General features: G+C 40.1%; 1 protein-coding gene across 1 annotated transcript in view; it reads right to left on the bottom strand.

Moving 5' to 3' along the window:
• Positions 1–19,218, bottom strand: part of PCDH15 (protocadherin related 15) — a 695,579-nt gene that overhangs the window by 416,983 nt on the left and 259,378 nt on the right. The window contains exon 8 of the mRNA XM_074999591.1: positions 8,829–8,937. Coding sequence (XP_074855692.1) covers positions 8,829–8,937 — 109 coding nt within the window. The remainder of the gene's footprint in view (positions 1–8,828; positions 8,938–19,218) is intronic.

Here is a 19,218-nt window from a genome sequence, read left to right as displayed (position 1 = left end):
GAGTATGAATAGACTGCTGACATGATGAACAACAAAAGTATTGATAATGTTTGCCACTGTTAAGTGGTACTCTACAGACCTAAACACAGTTGAGATACACAGGCTTTATTGTAAGGGAAACTATGTTTCCCCAAAAGGTAAAATCTATTGCAGAATTAGAATTTTTCAGGGGGCCTGGGCTCCATTATAGAAACTCTACCCTTTTAGGAGCATCACCACAGGTAACAAAAGCTATCAACTATCAACTCTGAAATTGTCTGAAGTAACTCAATGTGTGAGCTAAAAATCTACCCTGATCATCTTTATTATAGCATATTGAAAAAACCATTTGTTGTTCTGAACAATCATTTTCACAAAGACAGAGTAGCATGAATGCTGGATTCACCTTTATAGTAGTATCCAGAAAAAACAATTGCTTTCAATGCTGGTAACAAAACTACAAAAATATTTTATGAAAACAGGTATACACAAGAGATAAATATTTAATTAATACACGGGAAATGGAGATAATATATGGAGACTATTACACACATACCCATGTGTAAATATATATACACATACCAACAAGAAAAAGAAATACTGATATAAAATGTTATGGAGTTTCCTTTAGTTTGAGATGGCCATAATACTTAGAACTGGTGAGGCAACACATATCTTATAGTGGTTATTTTAAATAAGTGGTCATAAAAACTTTGTACCAAACTGTCAAACCACAGCATACGTATTATAAATACTACATGTATCAGTTACATGAATGTGTGTGTTTGTATAATTTTCAGTATAGACTATTTCTCTGTATAATGGACATAAATTGATAATTTATTGGATTCCTCTGTGAAAGATATGAGGGTGCTCTTTAATGCACTGTATCGCCATTTGTCACTGGCAATTACCTCCATATGGGTGAAGCAGGCTGTCCTACTAGCAGCGTGCTCTCTCTGGCCTGAGTCTTCTTGCATCCATGTCAGTACTCAGTAACAGTTCTGGCCACCCACATTTAATCTCCTCCCTTTTGTAGGGCTGGGGGACTTGGAATCTTCCTTTCATTCTAAGTTTAAGCTTGGGAGGAGTAAACAGCTGGAGAGGAGCCATGTAAGGTGTATCACTCAATAAAAGAGGTCTCCTGTTGTTTTCTCAAAGAGTCTTCTTTATGTCGTTATTTTACTTTTCCTGTGTGAATCCAGAACCCTTTTAGATTTATCTCTATAGCAAGACACACACAAGAATCCAGGGTTCATATAGCAGGGACGGGGGAAGGAAGGAGGGAAGAAAAAAATGTGGAGGATCACCTGTCATTAATAGGACCAGTGAAAGAAGTAAGTTAAGTGAGATGCGCGCCCTTCCTGCTAATATCAAAGTGCAGAAATTGCCCTTGTAATGCATAAGATAATTGATATCTTTGTTAAGCCACACACCATACCACAGAAACACTAATCCATGGACCTGTGCCTGCAACGAATCATGTTGCCAGCTCTGTCCACATATTTATACTAGAGACACCATTATTGGACCTAATCGCATCAGCCGCACCATCAGGTACTCATGCAGTTGCACATCCCCGAATGTGATATACGCCAATCATATGCCAGCAATACCTCTCTGCCATGTACACTAGACAAACTGGACAACCCCTGTGCCAAAGGATGAATGGACATAAAGCAGACATCAGGAACTGGAATACACATAAACCTATGGGGAACACTTTAACCTCCCTGGACATTCAATAACAAATTGAAAGTAGAATTTTACCACAAGATTAAAAGAGAGACATCTGAATGAATTCATCTGGTATTCATCTGACACATTTAACCTCAGTCTTAACAGAGATCTCCATTCATTCCCCACCCCCATTCCTTCTATATAACACCTGGATTCTTATTATCTATTCCAACCTGAAAATCTGAAGAAGTGGGTCTTACCCACGAAAGCTCATTTTATAATAAATAAATTTGTTAGCCCTTAAGGTGCCATAGGACTGCTTGTTTTCTGCGAAGCTACAGACTAACACGTCTATCCTCATGAGACTAACAGCCCCCAAAAATACAATTGTTTCAATTTGTCACACAAGACCTGTATAGAGATCAAATTTATCACCCAAAACAGTAACAGAAAGATAACCATGTTAGTCTATATACTATCAAAACAAAAAAGCAGTCCAGTAGCACTTTAAAGACTAACAAAATAATTTATTAGGTGGTAAGCTTTCATGGGACAGACCCACTTCTTCAGACCATAGCCAAACCAGAGCAAACTCAATATTTAAGGCACAGAGAACGAAAAATAGTTATCAAGGTTGACAAATGAGAAAAATTGTGATCAAGGTGGGCAAATCAGAAGAGCAGAGGGGCAGTAGGAGGGGGGAAGTCAAAAGTCAGATAAAACAAAGTATGTAAAAGAGCCCATATTATGGCCCAGGTAATTGGCGTCCTGGTTCAAACCACATGTTAATGTGTCAAATTTGAATATAAAAGAGAGTTTGGCTCTCTCTCTCTGCAAGTGATTCTTAAAGTCCCTTTTCAGTAAACACAGACTTTCAGGTTTTTAACAGAATGGCCCACTCCATTAAAGTGCTGGTTGACAGACTTGTGAGATAAGAGCTTTTTGATGTCTGTTTTGTGTCCATTCATTCTTTGTCAAAGCGTGTTTATCATTTCTCCTATATACAAAATATGTGGGCATTGTTGGCACACGATGGCATACATGAAAACAAAAAAGCAGTCCAGTAGCACTTCAAAGACTAATGAAGTAATTTATTAGGTAATGAGCTTTTGTGGGACAGACTCACTTCTTCAGATCACGATCTGATCTGAACTGAAGAAGTGGGTCTGTCCCATTAAAGCTCATCACCTAATAAATTACTTTGTTAGTCTTTGAAGTGCTACTGGACTGCTTTTTTGTTTTCATAGTATATAGATTAGCATGGCTGTCTCTCTGTTACTATTCTGATGGCACATATGATGTTAGTAGAGGAATATGAGAATGTGCCTGTGATTCTGTGAATAACCTGGTTAGGTCCAGTATCTCCAGAATAGATATGTGGACAAAGTTGGCAACAGGGCTTGTTGAAAGGAAAAGTTCCAGGATTGTTGTTATTGTGGTGTAGTCTGTGGTTGCTGGTGAGAATCCTCATAAGGTTGGGAGGTTGTCTGTAGGAGAGAACAGGCCTGTCACCTAGGGCCTTCTGAAGTGTGGCATCCTGATTAAGGATGGGTTGTAGGTCCTTAAAGATTCATTGCAGTGGTTTGAGTTGGGGGCTGTAGGTAATGACCAGTGTTTCATCACCCAAAACAAAATTTGTTTTATCAACAAAAGCCTAAAGTTAAGCTCTTACACTGGTAGCCTGATTTTCAAAAATGCTGAGACTTCAGCAGGACTGGGTGTTCAGCAGGAAATGACTAGTAGATTGCTCTAGGCATTCGGCTCTAAGCACTTCTGCAGCTGCTCCTCTTGTGGCTCCAGAAGCTGCCACCACTTAAACAAAACTAAATTCAGTTGCTCGCCATTAAACCAACTGAATTTAGGGTTGTTTTTTCATTGTTAGTTTTGTTTTGGTTTGTTTTGGTTTTTTTGTTTGTTTGTTTTTTGCTGTTTAAGTGGCCATAGGCTACGGAACCTCTGAGAAGAAGGTGGCAGAGGGAAGCAATAGGTGGGGAGCTGGCGGATGTGGAGGAGCAGGAGTAGGCAGGTTAATCCTGGGGGCGGGGGTGGGGTTTGGGGCTGATTGTGGTTAAACCTGGGGAGGAGGGGGGTTGAGGCTAAGAAATATTAAACCTGGGGATGGTGGGGACAGGTGTGCAGGATGGGGCTAAAGTTTGGGGATAGGGTGTGGATTTAGGGGCTGAGGCAGGTAAAGCCTGGAGATAGGGAGAAACAACTTTCTAACTGGTACAAATCACTGTGTGTGCACTGTTCTTAAAACAGAGGTGACAAAACGTATGGCGTGACATCTTTTAAGGACTGTCTCATAGTCACATGCATGGTGTCTCTTGAAGGATTGATTTTGTAACTGAATTTGAAACAATAGCTCTTGTCATGTTTCAGTTGCAGGCTCCCCTGGTCTAGGCAGATGGGGTAGAAACTTAGACTGAGAAAAAATGATGAAAACAGGAAACAAAGGAATTGATAATGTGGTAAGCACAAATGTCCTGGAGGGAAAATAAAACCTAAGTCATATGGTAAAACAGGAGTAAAATTTTGTTGGATATGGTTGAGGAGCTTGAACTTGACGCAGAAATATATAGGAAGACAATGGAGGGAATCTAGGACACACTGTAATGGACAGTCTGTTGGAAGAGGACTTTGATAACAGATTTTGGACAGAGTGGGAGAGGACATGTTAAGACAAATCAGTGAGGTCATACAGGAGAAGATTACAATAACTAAGATGTGAGATAACCAGGAAGCACACAAGGGTTTCTGCATAGGGACTGTAAATGAATTTTGGAGAAATTAAAGAGGAAGATGCAAAGAAGGACAGAGAGCAACTGGTATATGGAGAGTAGAAAGAAAACTTTTGTCCATGCTTCAGATTTTATCATAAGTCTTGTGACATTTGTTTTTCTTAAAATTCCATCTATTAGAATGACCAGACTGCATGAAAATTTCAGTGTTCATTAAAAATAAGGCTAAAAAATTCACAGATCCCATTAGAAAATCAGGTTTCTAGAGCCCATGATTGTTGAGAAAATCTTGAAATCAAGGAGCACATGCACCATTATGGCTCAAAAATGAAAAGAAGGGAAAAAAAAAACAAAAACAAACACACACATGATGTTAAAGCCAAGTTTATAACTGTTTTAGGGCCTGATTCATAATATTGCAATTTTGGGATTTGGCAATACCAAAGAGGAGTTGACATTATATAAAAATGCTCATAAAATAGATATTTATAAAATTAACAATGGGGAAGAAATAACTATGATCTTGGTTATCCTCTCATTTACCCTAGAGTAACCTGGGAATAACAGATGTATAGTTAGTGAAGCTATATTGGTGTTAAAATTGTGTACATGAGGATAATCTGGCTGTATCCACCACTTGTGGAAGTTTATATTATATATGTTTCTCTGGGTGAAGACAGATTGTACAAAAAATTATTCTGTTTTATGATGCATGTAAATTACAGATCTTTTTCACAATCACCAAAGTAGTGTTTAATCTGGTGATAGGGCATTACCCTTGACTATCCCCTCATGTCCTGTTTGTTTATTACCTTCAGTACTCATTTTGATTCTTCCAATCAATTACCCAGGCCACATAATTTAAACTAAGAGAAACCCTTTGCTGGTCTAGTTCAATATATATTTTACAGAGTACGAAACGTTCTCATTAATCTCTCAAATTCACATCCACTCAAGGGCTTAAAAAATCTTTGTAGGTTTCTTCCCCGACTGTTCAAGGGGTTACATTGGAGTGTTGTTATCTCTTCACCTCAGCCCCCTCTCCCCAGCGATCCTTCTGGACCTAGCTCCTACTTTCAATGGTCACTCTGCCTTTCTTTAAAGCTGGAGCCTTCCAACTCCCCTAGGTCCCCTCCTGTCCCTGAGTTGTACATTAGGTCAGGTGCAGAGTGTCAGTTATCTTCTCCTGCTGGTCCCTTTCCCCCAGTTTGATTTTGCATCTTTGCCTTTATACTTGGAAGTTTCATTAGTCAGACCTCCTCCTAGTTTTATTCATCAGCTAGGAGGAAGATGGCACCATATGTGATGGTCCTCTTTCCAAAACTCATTCCATTTGGCTCTGAGAGAAGAGAGGCTTGTCCCACTCTGCAAGGCTCCTAGCTGGTGGCCATTAAAGAAACAGTAAATCTTTTCACCTCAAAAACAATACTTATTTCTAGAATCCATTCTTCTCTACCAGTCTCCTATTTCCTAGGTCACAGCACCAAATCAAACCTCCCAAAATCTTAAAGGACCCACCTTGGGACAGACTTTGCTGACCTGCTGGCCATACTAACCTAAAGAGGAAAGATTATCTCCATAAAAATCTTATGCTGGGCTTTACTTGACATTGTTACATACTGGATGAGTATTTCAAACATGTTGTTATTGACATGTGTGAATATACAGTTAGTACATCTAATGATACTTTTATGAAAACAGAGAACCTGCGACTTCTTCAGTAATTGTTAAATTAGATTATCATTTATGATGCTGCCCATGTCCCATACCACATATATTATAGCGTTGGCCAAACTTACAGACCACATATATGACAATTGTCAGAAGTTGGAGAGTTGAGGCTCATCTGCTAGGGCTTATGGTTTCAGTCCTGCTTCTGCTTCGATCCTGTACCTGAGACTCCCTGCTAGTCAGAAGCGTCAGCTCTGTAAGTTGAGGTCACAACCCTGCTGAAAGGCTGCGGTCCCACCCCATCGCATAGCTAGAGAATGGGGAGAAATAGGGAATGGCTTTTTGAACAGCACTTTTAACAGTAAAAGAGCTGTATTGGCCACTGCTGATATCTTTGATACCAACTGACCATACAGCTTATTCCTTTTATGTTCTAAAGAAGGCCAGATCAAAAAAATAATGAGGCAGGATTAATATTATTTCTTAGCTACCCACAGTTTGGGTCATAGGTATATGTAGACCTGTCACCTCTACTAACATATGATTTGAATCCTGGAAGTCAATGAATGTAAAAGTTACCATATGAGAAAGATTTCCAAGTGTCAGATTTTGAAATACCAGAATGTCAGCTGCTATGCAGTCAGAATAGGTATTACAGTGCTAGACCGCCGAGTTTAGTTCTGTAAACTTTAGCCTCTGTCCTAAGGTGGGTCAGCTCGTCTGATTTGAAAGCACCGTTAAATTCTGATGAAAAGCTTGGGTGAGAGACTGGGAGAAGGATTAGGGGCAACAATAAAGTAAAAGTCCAGGTTAAATCTGCTGTGACAACACACCCTAAAGCAAGAGGGTTTAAGAAAAACGTGCTTCTCTGAGAAACAAATAACAATTAATAAATTTTAGTTCTAACAGGACAATTAAGTGAATTGTTTATTGAACACAGTAACTTCAGTAATACTTAACCTGTCATTGTGCAAACATAGGATGGTAACTCAAATGGACCACAAGAAAAAAAATGTAGGAAATTTATAAAATGTTCAAGCATTATCTAATTAGTAAAAATAGCACATTCTCTCACTGCATAGTTCAGTGAGATTTGAGGTTTAACTTCCACTTAAAGTAATTTATGACATCAAAATAAAATCTTACATCATCTGTGGTAGAGAGGTACATTTAATTACACAATGGGGGAAATCCCTGGCAATGAGAAAGAGCGGAAAAGTAGACCCAGCAGATAATTCATTTTAATGATATGGTTGAAATACTGCTGCAAAAACTCAGCATATCAGCCTGCATTCTCACATATTTTACTGAATCCACTGAATAATCTACTTCAATGCCTTTCCAGATGAAGGCCCTCAAATTCACCAGTGTACATCTTGTGAAGTTATTTAAAAATCCCCAGTAGCAAGGGTTACAAGCTATAAAGCAATGCATACTGGCAAAAGGAAAGGAATATTAAGAAATAGAAAAGGTTCCTTTTCAAAGACAAACAAAAATCAAGACTACTTATAAAATTATAATTTTATTTCTCCCCTTAGAGACTCAAATAGAGATCTACTTGCATTTGCTTTATTATGTTCCACTTTGTTCCAGCTATCTTCCTATTATAAATCTGAATTTTACAATTGTCCCATTCTCTCTTCCTCAAAAGAGATCCAGTGACCTGAAGGTCATAAAGTCAAATTACATGGGACACCTGTGTTTCTACAAACCCTCTAATCTCTCACTTCCCAAGATGGTGGATCAGAGGAATATCATGAAGGGGAGCAGTCCTTGGACTTTGTATGTTGGGGGTGGGGGTTGTCTGGGAATGGTCAGTCAGTGCTTTAGCCCCTTTTTCTATTAACCAATAGACAACTGGAGACACTTGCTCCTACTTGGCCAAAGGGGAGAGTGCTAAATAGAAGAATGTAACTCCTGCACAGTAAAGAAAGAGGGACTTGCATGAACATTTTCTTGAATTGCATTCATGCAGGAGCAGAAGAGACCATGGACTACAAAAGAGAATCTGATGCAAGTGAGGAGAATGGGAAGGTTACAAACTTAAGCATAACAAAGATAAAAAGTAGGTGGATATCATCAAGACGAAACAAAATTTGTCTGTGCAGAGAAATTAAAATTAGTTTTTTAGATGGATACTCACCCTAGTTGCCATTTTTAGGTTGGCCTAAACTACAATTTTTTCACTGACACAGTTATGAATGCAAAAAACACAGTGTGAATGCAGTTATGCAGACATAAAAGTGTTTTTGTGTGGCTTCCTATTGTCATTCCAGTATGCCAACTGAACTCCTGTCATACTAATCTATATCAACAATAGGGTATTCTGCCCATGTATCTGTTTCAGGAAAGCATTTGTAGCGCACACAAAGGCTCAGTTTGTGTTTATGCCTATGAAAAACCTGTCAAGGATTCCTGTTATCTTTCCTCACTATTACTCAGAAGATCTGGATCACCGTCTAAGAGAATGTGGATAAGCACCTTTCCCACTTTACTTCCTTGGCTGCTTCCCTATTTTCACTGGCTGAAGCAGAAGATTATGAATCTAGTCTAAATAAATAACCATATAGTTAATAATCCAAAGTGGAATAAAATAACAAAAATGCAATAAAAATGTAGTTGAGTGGAACAGAATCAAGCATCTTATTAACTATGACATGAACACATTATTGTTTCAACTTTCTCACTTATTCTTTCTCTGGCTGATTCTAACACAGTGATTGATTATGAATGACAGTAAGATTAGCAGATACCAACCAAGTAGGATGGAATAGAGGATATGTGGTCGATCAGAAGGAGGCTGGATGTTTTTGTCTTGATCTATAGCTTCTATTGGTGGAGTGACATTGATGGGGTTCACGCGTGTCTGAAATGAAAATTAGGGAAATCAGAGTTCATAAATTACAAAGTCTGTTTGCAGTTTGTCAAATTTTGCACAAAAATGTTTTGCTACACTGGACATTTATTTGAATGCCAAAGACATAACATGCAACATGTGAGTGTGTAACGCAATAATAAGGACACATCTTTAGTGAAATGTCAAATTGTGTAAGTAAAACTAAAACTTCAAAGGAAGAAAACTTGGAACATGGAACATATGTCCCTATTGTGTTTTTCTTCAAAGAAAACATATTATTTTAAAAATAATATATCCAAATAAAACCTCCAGTCTTAAAAATAGGTACATACTTAGCTTTATTTCTGCAAGTAGTTCTACTTATTTGGGACTACCTATGGCCATCAAGTTAAGCATGTGTAATTGGTTGTAGGACCAAAGCTAAAAAGAGCATCAAGGATAAGTTAGCTTCTATATTGTTCCTATTCATTTGTTTTCTATTTCATCAGTGTACTTTGGGAATAAAATAACACTTCAAAATATGCAGGCAATTAATACAAACTCATTTTGTGAAGCATTATGCGTCCAGATGTCAAAAATATGAATAATACATATTCACCAAACAAAATTCAAATGAAATGCTTAGGTACCAAAATGTGAGGTGCATTTGATATACTTCTGATAGACAGGCATTCTATTGTAATACAGCCATTTATTTTATTCTCCAGGCACACATTGGCCTAACAAACAGATCATAAGAGTAGATTGCAAGCACTTCTGAGTTCTACTTCTGGGTCTCACAAGACATGTTACATCAGAGGATTATTCTGAGTACTAGCTAAAGACTAGTCAAAAACATAGTACAGTAAAATTCTAGCTGGGTGATTCAGGGATGTATTTTAAGCTTCTGTTCCATCATGCGAACTACTTCCCTCAACTTCCTAGACACTAGAATCAGTGTCAGCAATGGAACTCTCCAGACAACTATATACAAGACACCCACTGATCACCACCCCTACTTTCATAGATCTCTTATACCCTAAACATAACAAGAAATTTTATCTACAGCCAGGGACTCAGATGTCACAGAATATGTTCCAAGGAGAAAGTCCAGGATATACCCCTTAACACATTTAATATCACCTTTACCAGCAAGGACACGCTACCAGAGAGGTAGATCACATTATGTAGTGGGACACCCACATACCACAAATTAACTTGCTTTAATACAGAGATAATGGCCCTTCTGACTTCACATACATACTTGTTACCTATCATGGCACACTGGAACCCATAAAAGATATCCTCAAACAACTACAATATATATTTGACTGGGACCTCATCCTGAAAGAAATCTTTCTTGAACATCTACTTCTGTTCTTCAAACAATCCCCAGCCTTTCCCAGAATTCATCAGAAGCAAGCTTCCCATGAATCAGGGCACATCCGAGTAAAATCGCAGAAGACCCTCACAAAGAACAGATGGAAAATCTGCCGACGTACCTCCACTGCTACAATGTTCAACAGCCCCACAAGATTTATGCATTCTATACATGCCAATCACATGTGAGATATCTCATCTTATGCACTAAATGCAAAAAGAACAACTGTGTGTGTATGAAACTGGACAAGCACTACATGTTCCAATAAACTCAGGTATTTGAGGAAAATGATAAAAGAGGAAAAAAACCTGATCACCCATGGGCAAGCACTTTTCACAGAGTGATCACCCTGTATCTCACCTATTAGTCCGGCTCCTCAAAGGCAACTGTACACAATAATTTTAGCTTGAATACATTGCTATGTTAGACTCCAAAAATCTTGCACAGAACAGAGACTCTAGGGCTGTGGGCATACTAGCCCCTCCTTTCGCATGGGCTATGGTAATGTGGCACCTTGGAATATGATAATGAGGCACTGCCATAAATATGCAGTGCCTCATTACCATAATGGCAGCCGCACACTTTGAAACTGTCGATTTTGAAACACACACTGTCCGTGTAGCTGCAGGGCCTTTTGAAATGGATCCCTGATTTCAAAAGCCCCTTATTCCCAGAACCTGGTGGGAATAAGGGGCTTCCAAAATCAGGGGGTCATTTCAAAAGGCCCCTGGCTACATGGACAGCATGTGTTTTGAAACTGGCAGTTTCAAAGCACACACGGCTGCCGTTATGCTAATGAGACACTACATATTCATGGCAACACCTCATTAGCATATCCTGAATTGACATATTACCATAGGCCCTCCAAAAGGAGGGGCTAGTCTGACTATGGTCTTGATACATAGCTTGTTACACCAGACTATAACCTACTACCCCCATCTTTTTGTTCTTTGACAGCAAAGGTATTAATAGGCCACTTTACATTGAATGGCCCTTGTCAAGGCTGATCCCCACTCCAACGCATGCAGCGCAGAAAGTGGGGTCCCCCAATAGACACTTCAAAAATACATTGCCCAATTACTTCTGCTTAAAAGTTTCCCAATGTCACAGATTCTTTGTCTCAGGGAGGTATCTGCCACCACCTGAGTGAGAAAAAAACCTTTAAAACCCAAGAGGACACGCTTGCAATGTCTCCCTGTGGAGTAAGCCCAAACTTTTAATTCTCCCTTAGGAAACAGCTTGAAAACAATAAGGAAGAAATTAAGCTGCAATCTCATAACTGACCTGTTAGTCTTAGGCATGCATATAAACAGACCCTTCTCTAGGACAGTAATTAAATCACTGCCTAAAAAAGTTTATTACAAAAGATTTATATGATAAAGCATAGTTGGTTGCTAGGTGTAACAAAGTAAAAAAGAAAAAAAAGGTTAAAAACTCAATTACTTCCCTGGGATCCAGTTTAATATTCCTAATCATTGTGTATACCTCCCTGGACTTACATTCCCTGTAATACCTCTCTATAGCTTCACACTGCTCTTCTAACCATTTCACTTTATCCTTTCTGGCCACTTTCCTTACTTCTCATTGCATTTCACCCTATCTTGATGTTCCATCCTCTCAGAAACATCCCTTCTGATCTTCAGAGCTCTCTTCTCTTGGATCAACTTCAGCGTCTCCTGCATAATTCACTTCTTACTGATCTTCTCTACTTCCAGAACAGTCTGCTCAATTGCCTCTTCTATCGCCATGACTATCCCTTTGACTCTCTTATCTAGGTCTACCTCTGTGTCTGCATTCCTAATCTTCTCTTTAAGCATTGCTCTGTACGTATTCCCTATTTCTTCCTTGCCTAGCCTCACCACACCTCATCTCTTCTTAATCTGTCTTACACTTTCTCTTGAGTTTTATGGAGATCAAAGATGAGAATGAAGAGGTGCTCATGAACAAGGAGAAGATTGTGCAGTGATGGACGAGATATTGCACTGACCTATACAAAGCAAAATTCGACCTGAGTGTCTCAGAAAGACTGACTGAAGAACTGAAAGATATATTTCCACCGAGCATCGAGAGCGAGACTGATATTTCAAAGAAGGAAGTAGAAAGAACAGTGAAATGACTAAAGAATAACAAGAGTTGTGAAAATGATAAGCTCACGAGACAGATTTTCAAATATGGTGGAGAAAGTATGATTCAGGAAATACACCAACTATGTAATATAGCATGGAAAGAAGGAAAGGCACCTGTGGAATGGGCAAGATCCATGCTAGTGACAATACACAAGAAAAGAAGTGCATTGGATTGCAAGAACTATGAACAATTTCCCTAACAAGTCATCTCGGCAAGGTGCTGATGAGGGTACTGATGGAGAGACTAAGATTGCAGATAGGAGAACATCTAGCAGGTGAGCAAGTGGGGTTCAGGAAAGATAGAAGTACCATGCAGCAGATACAGGCACTAAGATTGATAGAGGAGAAAACTTGACAAAAGAAGAACATCTATACTTGCTTCATTGATTTTCAGATGGCATTTGACAGTGTAGATCAGAAAGTGACTTGGGCGGTGTTGGAGTTGTATGGGGTGGACAGCAGACTGATACAGTTGTTGAATGTGTGGGGAGCTGGGAATTTGGCTTAGTATGAGTAGAGGTACGAGACAAGGAGATCCAATATCACCAAGTATCTTCATCATGCAGCTAGAGACAGCCCTGGACAAGATCAAGGAAGAGGTAGAAAGTATATCAGTGCACAGGAAAAGAATTAACAACTTGAAGTTTGTGGATGATATAGTCATCAAAGAATAGCTGGTGAAAACGGGGTAGGTGCTAAACACAGAAGGGAAGCAGTATGGACTGATTATGAACATTGATAAAACAAAAACAATTGTATTTGGAGATAATGAAATAGGAAGGAAGATCAGTGTAGATGGAATTGAACTAGAGAATGTAAAGAAGTTCACATATCTGGGGAGCAACATGACATTATGTAGACTGTAAGAAGGAAATAGTGAAAGAAAGAGCAAGTTTGAAGGCAATGGATCAGATCTGGAAAAGTTGAGGAAAGAAGCTGAGCATCCTGAAAATGCATGTATTCAGCAGCATGTTGTATGGATATGAAACATGGCTGATAACAAAAGATTCGGAGAGAAGATTATTGGCATTTGAGAAAAGTTGTTATAGAAAGATCTTGAGAAAAGCATGGATATAAAAGGTCACCAACGAGGAAGTATATAGGAAGATACAGACAAGAGTACCTATTGCAGGAGGTTATACAACTCAAGGGCTACGTCTACACGTGAAGCCAACATCGAAATAGCTTATTTCGATATAGCAACATCGAAATAGGCTATTTCGATGAATAACGTCTACACGTCCTCCAGGGCCGGCAACGTCGATGTTCAACTTCGACGTTGCGCGGCACCACATCGAAATAGGCGCTGCGAGGGTACATCTACACGCCAAAGTAGCACACATCGAAATAAGGGTGCCAGGCACAGCTGCAGACAGGGTCACAGGGCGGACTCAACAGCAAGCCGCTCCCTTAAAGGGCCCCTCCCAGACACAGTTGCACTAAACAACACAAGACACACAGAGCTGACAACTGGTTGCAGACCCTGTGCCTGCAGCATGGATCCCCAGCTGCCGCAGAAGCAGCCAGAAGCCCTGGGCTAAGGGCTGCTGCCCACGGTGACCATAGAGCCCCGCAGGGGCTGGAGAGAGAGCATCTCTCAACCCCCCAGCTGATGGCTGCCATGGAAGACCCGGCAATTTCGACGTTGCGGGACGCGGATCGTCTACACGGTCCCTACTTCGATGCTGAACGTCGAAGTAGGGCGCTATTCCGATCCCCTCATGAGGTTAGCGACTTCGACGTCTCGCCGCCTAACGTCGAAGTTAACTTCGAAATAGCGCCCGACGCGTGTAGCCGCGACGGGCGCTATTTCGAAGTTAGTGCCGCTACTTCGAAGTAGCGTGCACGTGTAGACACAGCTAAGGTACAGTTAGTCTGGCATATCTGCAGAATGAATGACTAATGAAAAATCAGGACAGGCAGACCCCATAGAGAATGGGTAGATGATATAGTAGATTGGTGCAGAACTAGTCTATAGAAACTAAGTGACTCTGCACTGGACAGGGAAAGCTGGAAGGAAATAATGAGGGAAGCATCCGACACCAACAGGTGCTAAGCCCCTGGTTGATGATGATAATGATCCAGTTGAAAAGTCACATTGTGCAGAGTGATACATCAGCCAGCATGAGAAGTCCCACACCAAACCCAAAATAAGAAAAATAACCCGATTACATCAGACTAAGATATTCTTTCTATTTACATATCTGTATGACCAGATCTCCAGGTGGCTTGGTTAATCACTGAATTCCTTAAGCCTGTTTCGGCACAAACATTTCTGTGTTTCTTTCTTCTTGCCACACAAAAGAAAAGACCCCCTCAGCAGGTAACTGATTCAATTTAAAAATTCCCCTCTCTCCTTTCATTGGCTCACCTGGCTGCTTGTCAACAGAGAACTCACTCTCTCTGGGTTTATCCCTTTACAGGCATTCATTCATGACATTTGCTTACAATATGCGCTAATTGCTTATGCTAAACAACCTGTTTCACTCTGCATAGATTTGTAAACTTTGGGGTCAGAAGATACCATTTTGATCATCTAGCATCTGACCTCCTGTGAGTTTCAGGTCAGAGAACCTCACCCACACAGGCCTGTAATAGTCCTCAAAACCTGGTTTAAAGACCATGGATTACAGAGAATCCACTATTTGCATTAGTTTAAGCTAATGATCTGTATCTCATGATTCAGAGGAAGGGAAAAAAAAAGTCTGCCACTAACACAAGGTCAAATTCTTCCCACCCCAAATATGGTGATGACACTTGAGTGTGTGGGCAAGACCTACCAGACATCTTGGAAAGAATCCTCTATGGTAACTCAGAGCCCATCTACTGTCTCATCACAGGTGCATTTTTCTGTGATGCTGGCAGTTTCTTTTTCAGATGTAAAGGACAGCTCGATGTGATGGAAAGCTTGTCTCTCTCGCCCATAGAACTTGGTCCAGTATGTGGGATTGGCTCACTCATCTTGTCTCCCTAATATTCTGAGACCATCAGAGCTACAACTACAGTGATTCCAGGTTATGATTCACTCTCACTCATCTTCTCCTGACACTTTTTTTTTCAGACCACTTGACACCAACAGTAAAATCTGATATGGTTGGAGGCCATGAAAGAAAGACATTGCCACTAACATTTTCCAGGAAGCAGAATCAGCATCCCTGCCAGCAATGGCCTTGGGTGAAACAAACCAGAGCTCTCTCTTGTGAAGCTTGTCAAGACAGCCATAACTTTGGCACATGGAACAACAGATTTGGAGGGAAAAGCAGGAGCAGAAATGAGTCTAACGCAGGGGTGGAAAATAATTTTTGATAGGGGGCATTCCAAATTTTGGTAAATGAACGAGGGACTCACTTTTCTATGGAGACAGTGCAAGGTCTGGAGAGAGGTTGGGTGTAGGAAGGAGCTTGGGGCTGGGGGTGCAGAAGAGAATGTGGGGTCTGAGAGGGAGTTTGGGTGATGGAGGGTGTTGTGACTGGGGGTAGGGGACTGGGGTACAGGAGTGGGCTGCGAAAACCAGGAGGAGGTTTGAGTGTAGGATTGGATTCTGACCTGGCGGAGGAGTGTAGGAGGGGGTTTAGGATCTGGGAGGGAGTTTTGACCAGGGGCAGGCATTCAGGACAGGGTTCATGGGTTTGGGTTGTGACCTGGGGCAAGGCATTGAGGTGTGGGATACTATCTTTCTGTTAAATCCTCATCATGCCAGTTTACTTGTAACAGAATTTCCAGATATGAAGAAGTGGGTCTGTCCCACGAAAGCTTTCATTACCTAATAAATCATTTTGTTACTCTTTAAAGTATTGCTAGTCTTTAAAGTGCTTTTTTCTCCTGAGGTAGTGATCCAAAAAAAGCATCTTTCAAGAGCAGACCTAATTGTTTCTTAGCTTCATGTATAAATATTGGACTGTATGGAACTTTCATAGAAACTCATTGAATGCACAACCTCAGGCCCACTAACTGGGAGGTCGAAGAGGGTAACAAAGGGGGCAACTGCACCAGGACCCAGTGATTCAAAGAGGTCCAGGACTACACGAGGCTCTCTGTCAAACCCACCACTAATGCAGCAGTGCCTGGAGCCTGGGGCCTTTAAATAACCACTGGAGTTACAGAAAGCCATCTGTCCTGGCTCCGTCTATTCCACTTCAGGCCCCACCCTCTGCAGGAGCACAGAGCTATTACCCCCATATTGCCCAAGGGCCTGCCAAGTATGCTGGCTAAGTTGTTTATGAGTGTCAAAACAATTGCACCTAATGCCCAGCAGTAAAGGGAAAAAAGTGTACTCTAAAAAAGTGAAAGCTGATTGGCCTCTTATAAACTCTGCTGTATTATATAAGATTGAAGTGAAATGTGGGTCTCTGTAAAATTCTTACTGTGAGTAACAAGAAGTTAACAAGTCATAAAATAATGAATATTAATTTTGCATCCTCTGTTTATTATGTATACAGTTTGACAGGCAAACAAAGAGTGTTTTATTAAGAACCATACTATACAATGCAAATTTGCAACGTAGGGTTAATTGCTTACAGAAAACAAGTTTCTGTGAGGGATAGTATATTAAAAAAACAAAAAGAGAATGTGCAACAAAAGATGGAGGAACAGAACATTCTTGCCCATTGTGCAGTGAGCAGGAACAAGAAGCACATAGCCTGATCCTTTCCTAAAACCATTAGGGCATCCTAAAGGCATCAGAAATGCAAGAGTTGGCTGAGCCCATCCTAGAAGAAGGCTTCCACACTTCCTTGGAATGGAATCTGGAAGGGATTGTGCACTAAAGAGATACCAAACCATTTACAAATGCCCTGTGGGGCAATATGAATTCACATTCACCTCATCCTGTAATGTGCCCTAATTTGACATTCTAGCATGAAGCTATACTGGTAGCTTAAACACGCAAGGTTAAGAGTTTTAGTTAACTGGTAAAAATACTTATTCAAACCTTATTTAATACCTCAAGTCTACACAATCAAGTTGGTAATCAAATAAAAATAGGCATTTCTATAAGATTTTTGCTAGCTTCCATGTTCAGATCAGCTGTATATCCTGAAAGAAAAGCCTCCCACTGAAATGGTCCAGATCCTGGTCCATAGCTGTGTTCCCTCTGTTGTTCTTCTGCACTACAAAAACCGTTTGTCCAAGAATGTCTACTGGGGTTCCCTGATGTAGATACAGAGCAAAGTAAAATGGATGCAGTACAGTTTTTCAATCCCTGGGCAAGACAAAGGAAGGAAAGGATGCTAGCATGATTTAGGAGGCAAGCAGATGAGGAAGGGAAGACATGATAAGTTAGTGGCATGAAGACTTTTCAGCAATTTCTCTTCTCATCCCAGACAGATTATGGAAATATGTATGTGCCTGAAAATAATAATTAATGCCAAATGTTAACCTATTGTTTCAAACCTAAAGCAATATTTACTTTTTGATTGACACAATCCTAATTGAATGTGGTATTCAACATTTGAATTTCAAACATGCAGTCCTTTTCATTGACAGAAAACTTTATCATGAATAATTGTATCTATTATGACAATTTAAAGTTGATAATTGTGCTTTAAAAACAAATTGTCCACCATTACCCGATAGCAGCAGTGTCCAGTGATTTAATGGTTGTTGAAAGTCTGCCTAACTCTCTGTATCACACACAAAATTATATTGAATGAAAGCAAGAGAACAAAGCATTGATAGGAGAAATCATACATTCTTATCTCGTATCAGACTATGAAAAGTTCCCAGAGGCTTTTAAACTTTACATCCTGTTTCATGTTTGTTCCTATTCACCAAACTACATTTGCTAGCAGAATGAAAGAAAAATTAACAATACTTTTCCTCTTAAAGCTATGCACTATCACTTCACACTCTCTTTTTCCTCTCCTCTTCCACCTTATAACCTATTTTTTTTCTCCTTAGCCGTGTCTACCACTTGCCCCCTTCTTTTGGGCAGGGCATGGTAATGAGGAAGTTCAGAAGATGCTATGAGGTGCTGACATGAATATACAGCATCTTATTAGCATAATGACAGCCACATGCAATTCAAAAGTGCCACTTTCAGAATGCCGCCACCCGCGTAGACAGGCATTTCGAAAGAACACCCTGACTTTGAAATCCCCTTCTTCCCATTTGGCTTTAGGAAGAAGAAGCTTTCAAAGTCAGGGGGTCCCTTCAAAAGGTTCCTGTCTACACGGGTGGCAGTGTTCTGAAACCATCACTTTTGAATCGTGCGTGGCCGCCTTTCCACTAATGAGGCATGGCATATTCATGTCAGTGCCTCATTAACATCTTCTGAACTGCCTCATTATTATGTGCCCTCCAAAAGGAGGGGGCAGGTGTAGACACACCTCTTCTGTGAATATTGGAATTATGCAAAGCAGACACTGAAAAATGAAAAGTCAGTAAATTTCCAAATTTGGAATTTCTGTATTCAGGTCACAAAACCCCAAAGAAAGATCCAAAAGGCACTGAGGGTGGGACTGAGAATGCAGCAGAGGAGACTGATGACAATGGAAAATAGGTAGAAAGACTCAAAAGGCATTGTGTAGTTTCTTATCTATGCCCTTGGACCCTACTCTTCACTGAATTATTTGATTACCATAAGGTTGAGGTGTGCAAAGTATTGCCACAGCCCTCAGACATATGCATGTGGCCTAAGATTGAGGATTAATATGTTCTCTGTATATGAGAGAAGCATATTCACACAGTACTAACCATGAACCCTATACAAATAGCCTTTCCTAGAGAACTAAATTTATTTACTTCACCAGTCCTTTTACCTTTCACCAACAATTAGGTTTGGGGAAGGTTTTTTTTTGTTTGTTT

Source organism: Carettochelys insculpta, chromosome 7 (genome assembly GCF_033958435.1).
Source record: "Carettochelys insculpta isolate YL-2023 chromosome 7, ASM3395843v1, whole genome shotgun sequence".
Taxonomy (NCBI): Eukaryota; Metazoa; Chordata; order Testudines; family Carettochelyidae; genus Carettochelys; species Carettochelys insculpta.
This window is presented reverse-complemented; position numbering and strand designations above follow the sequence as displayed.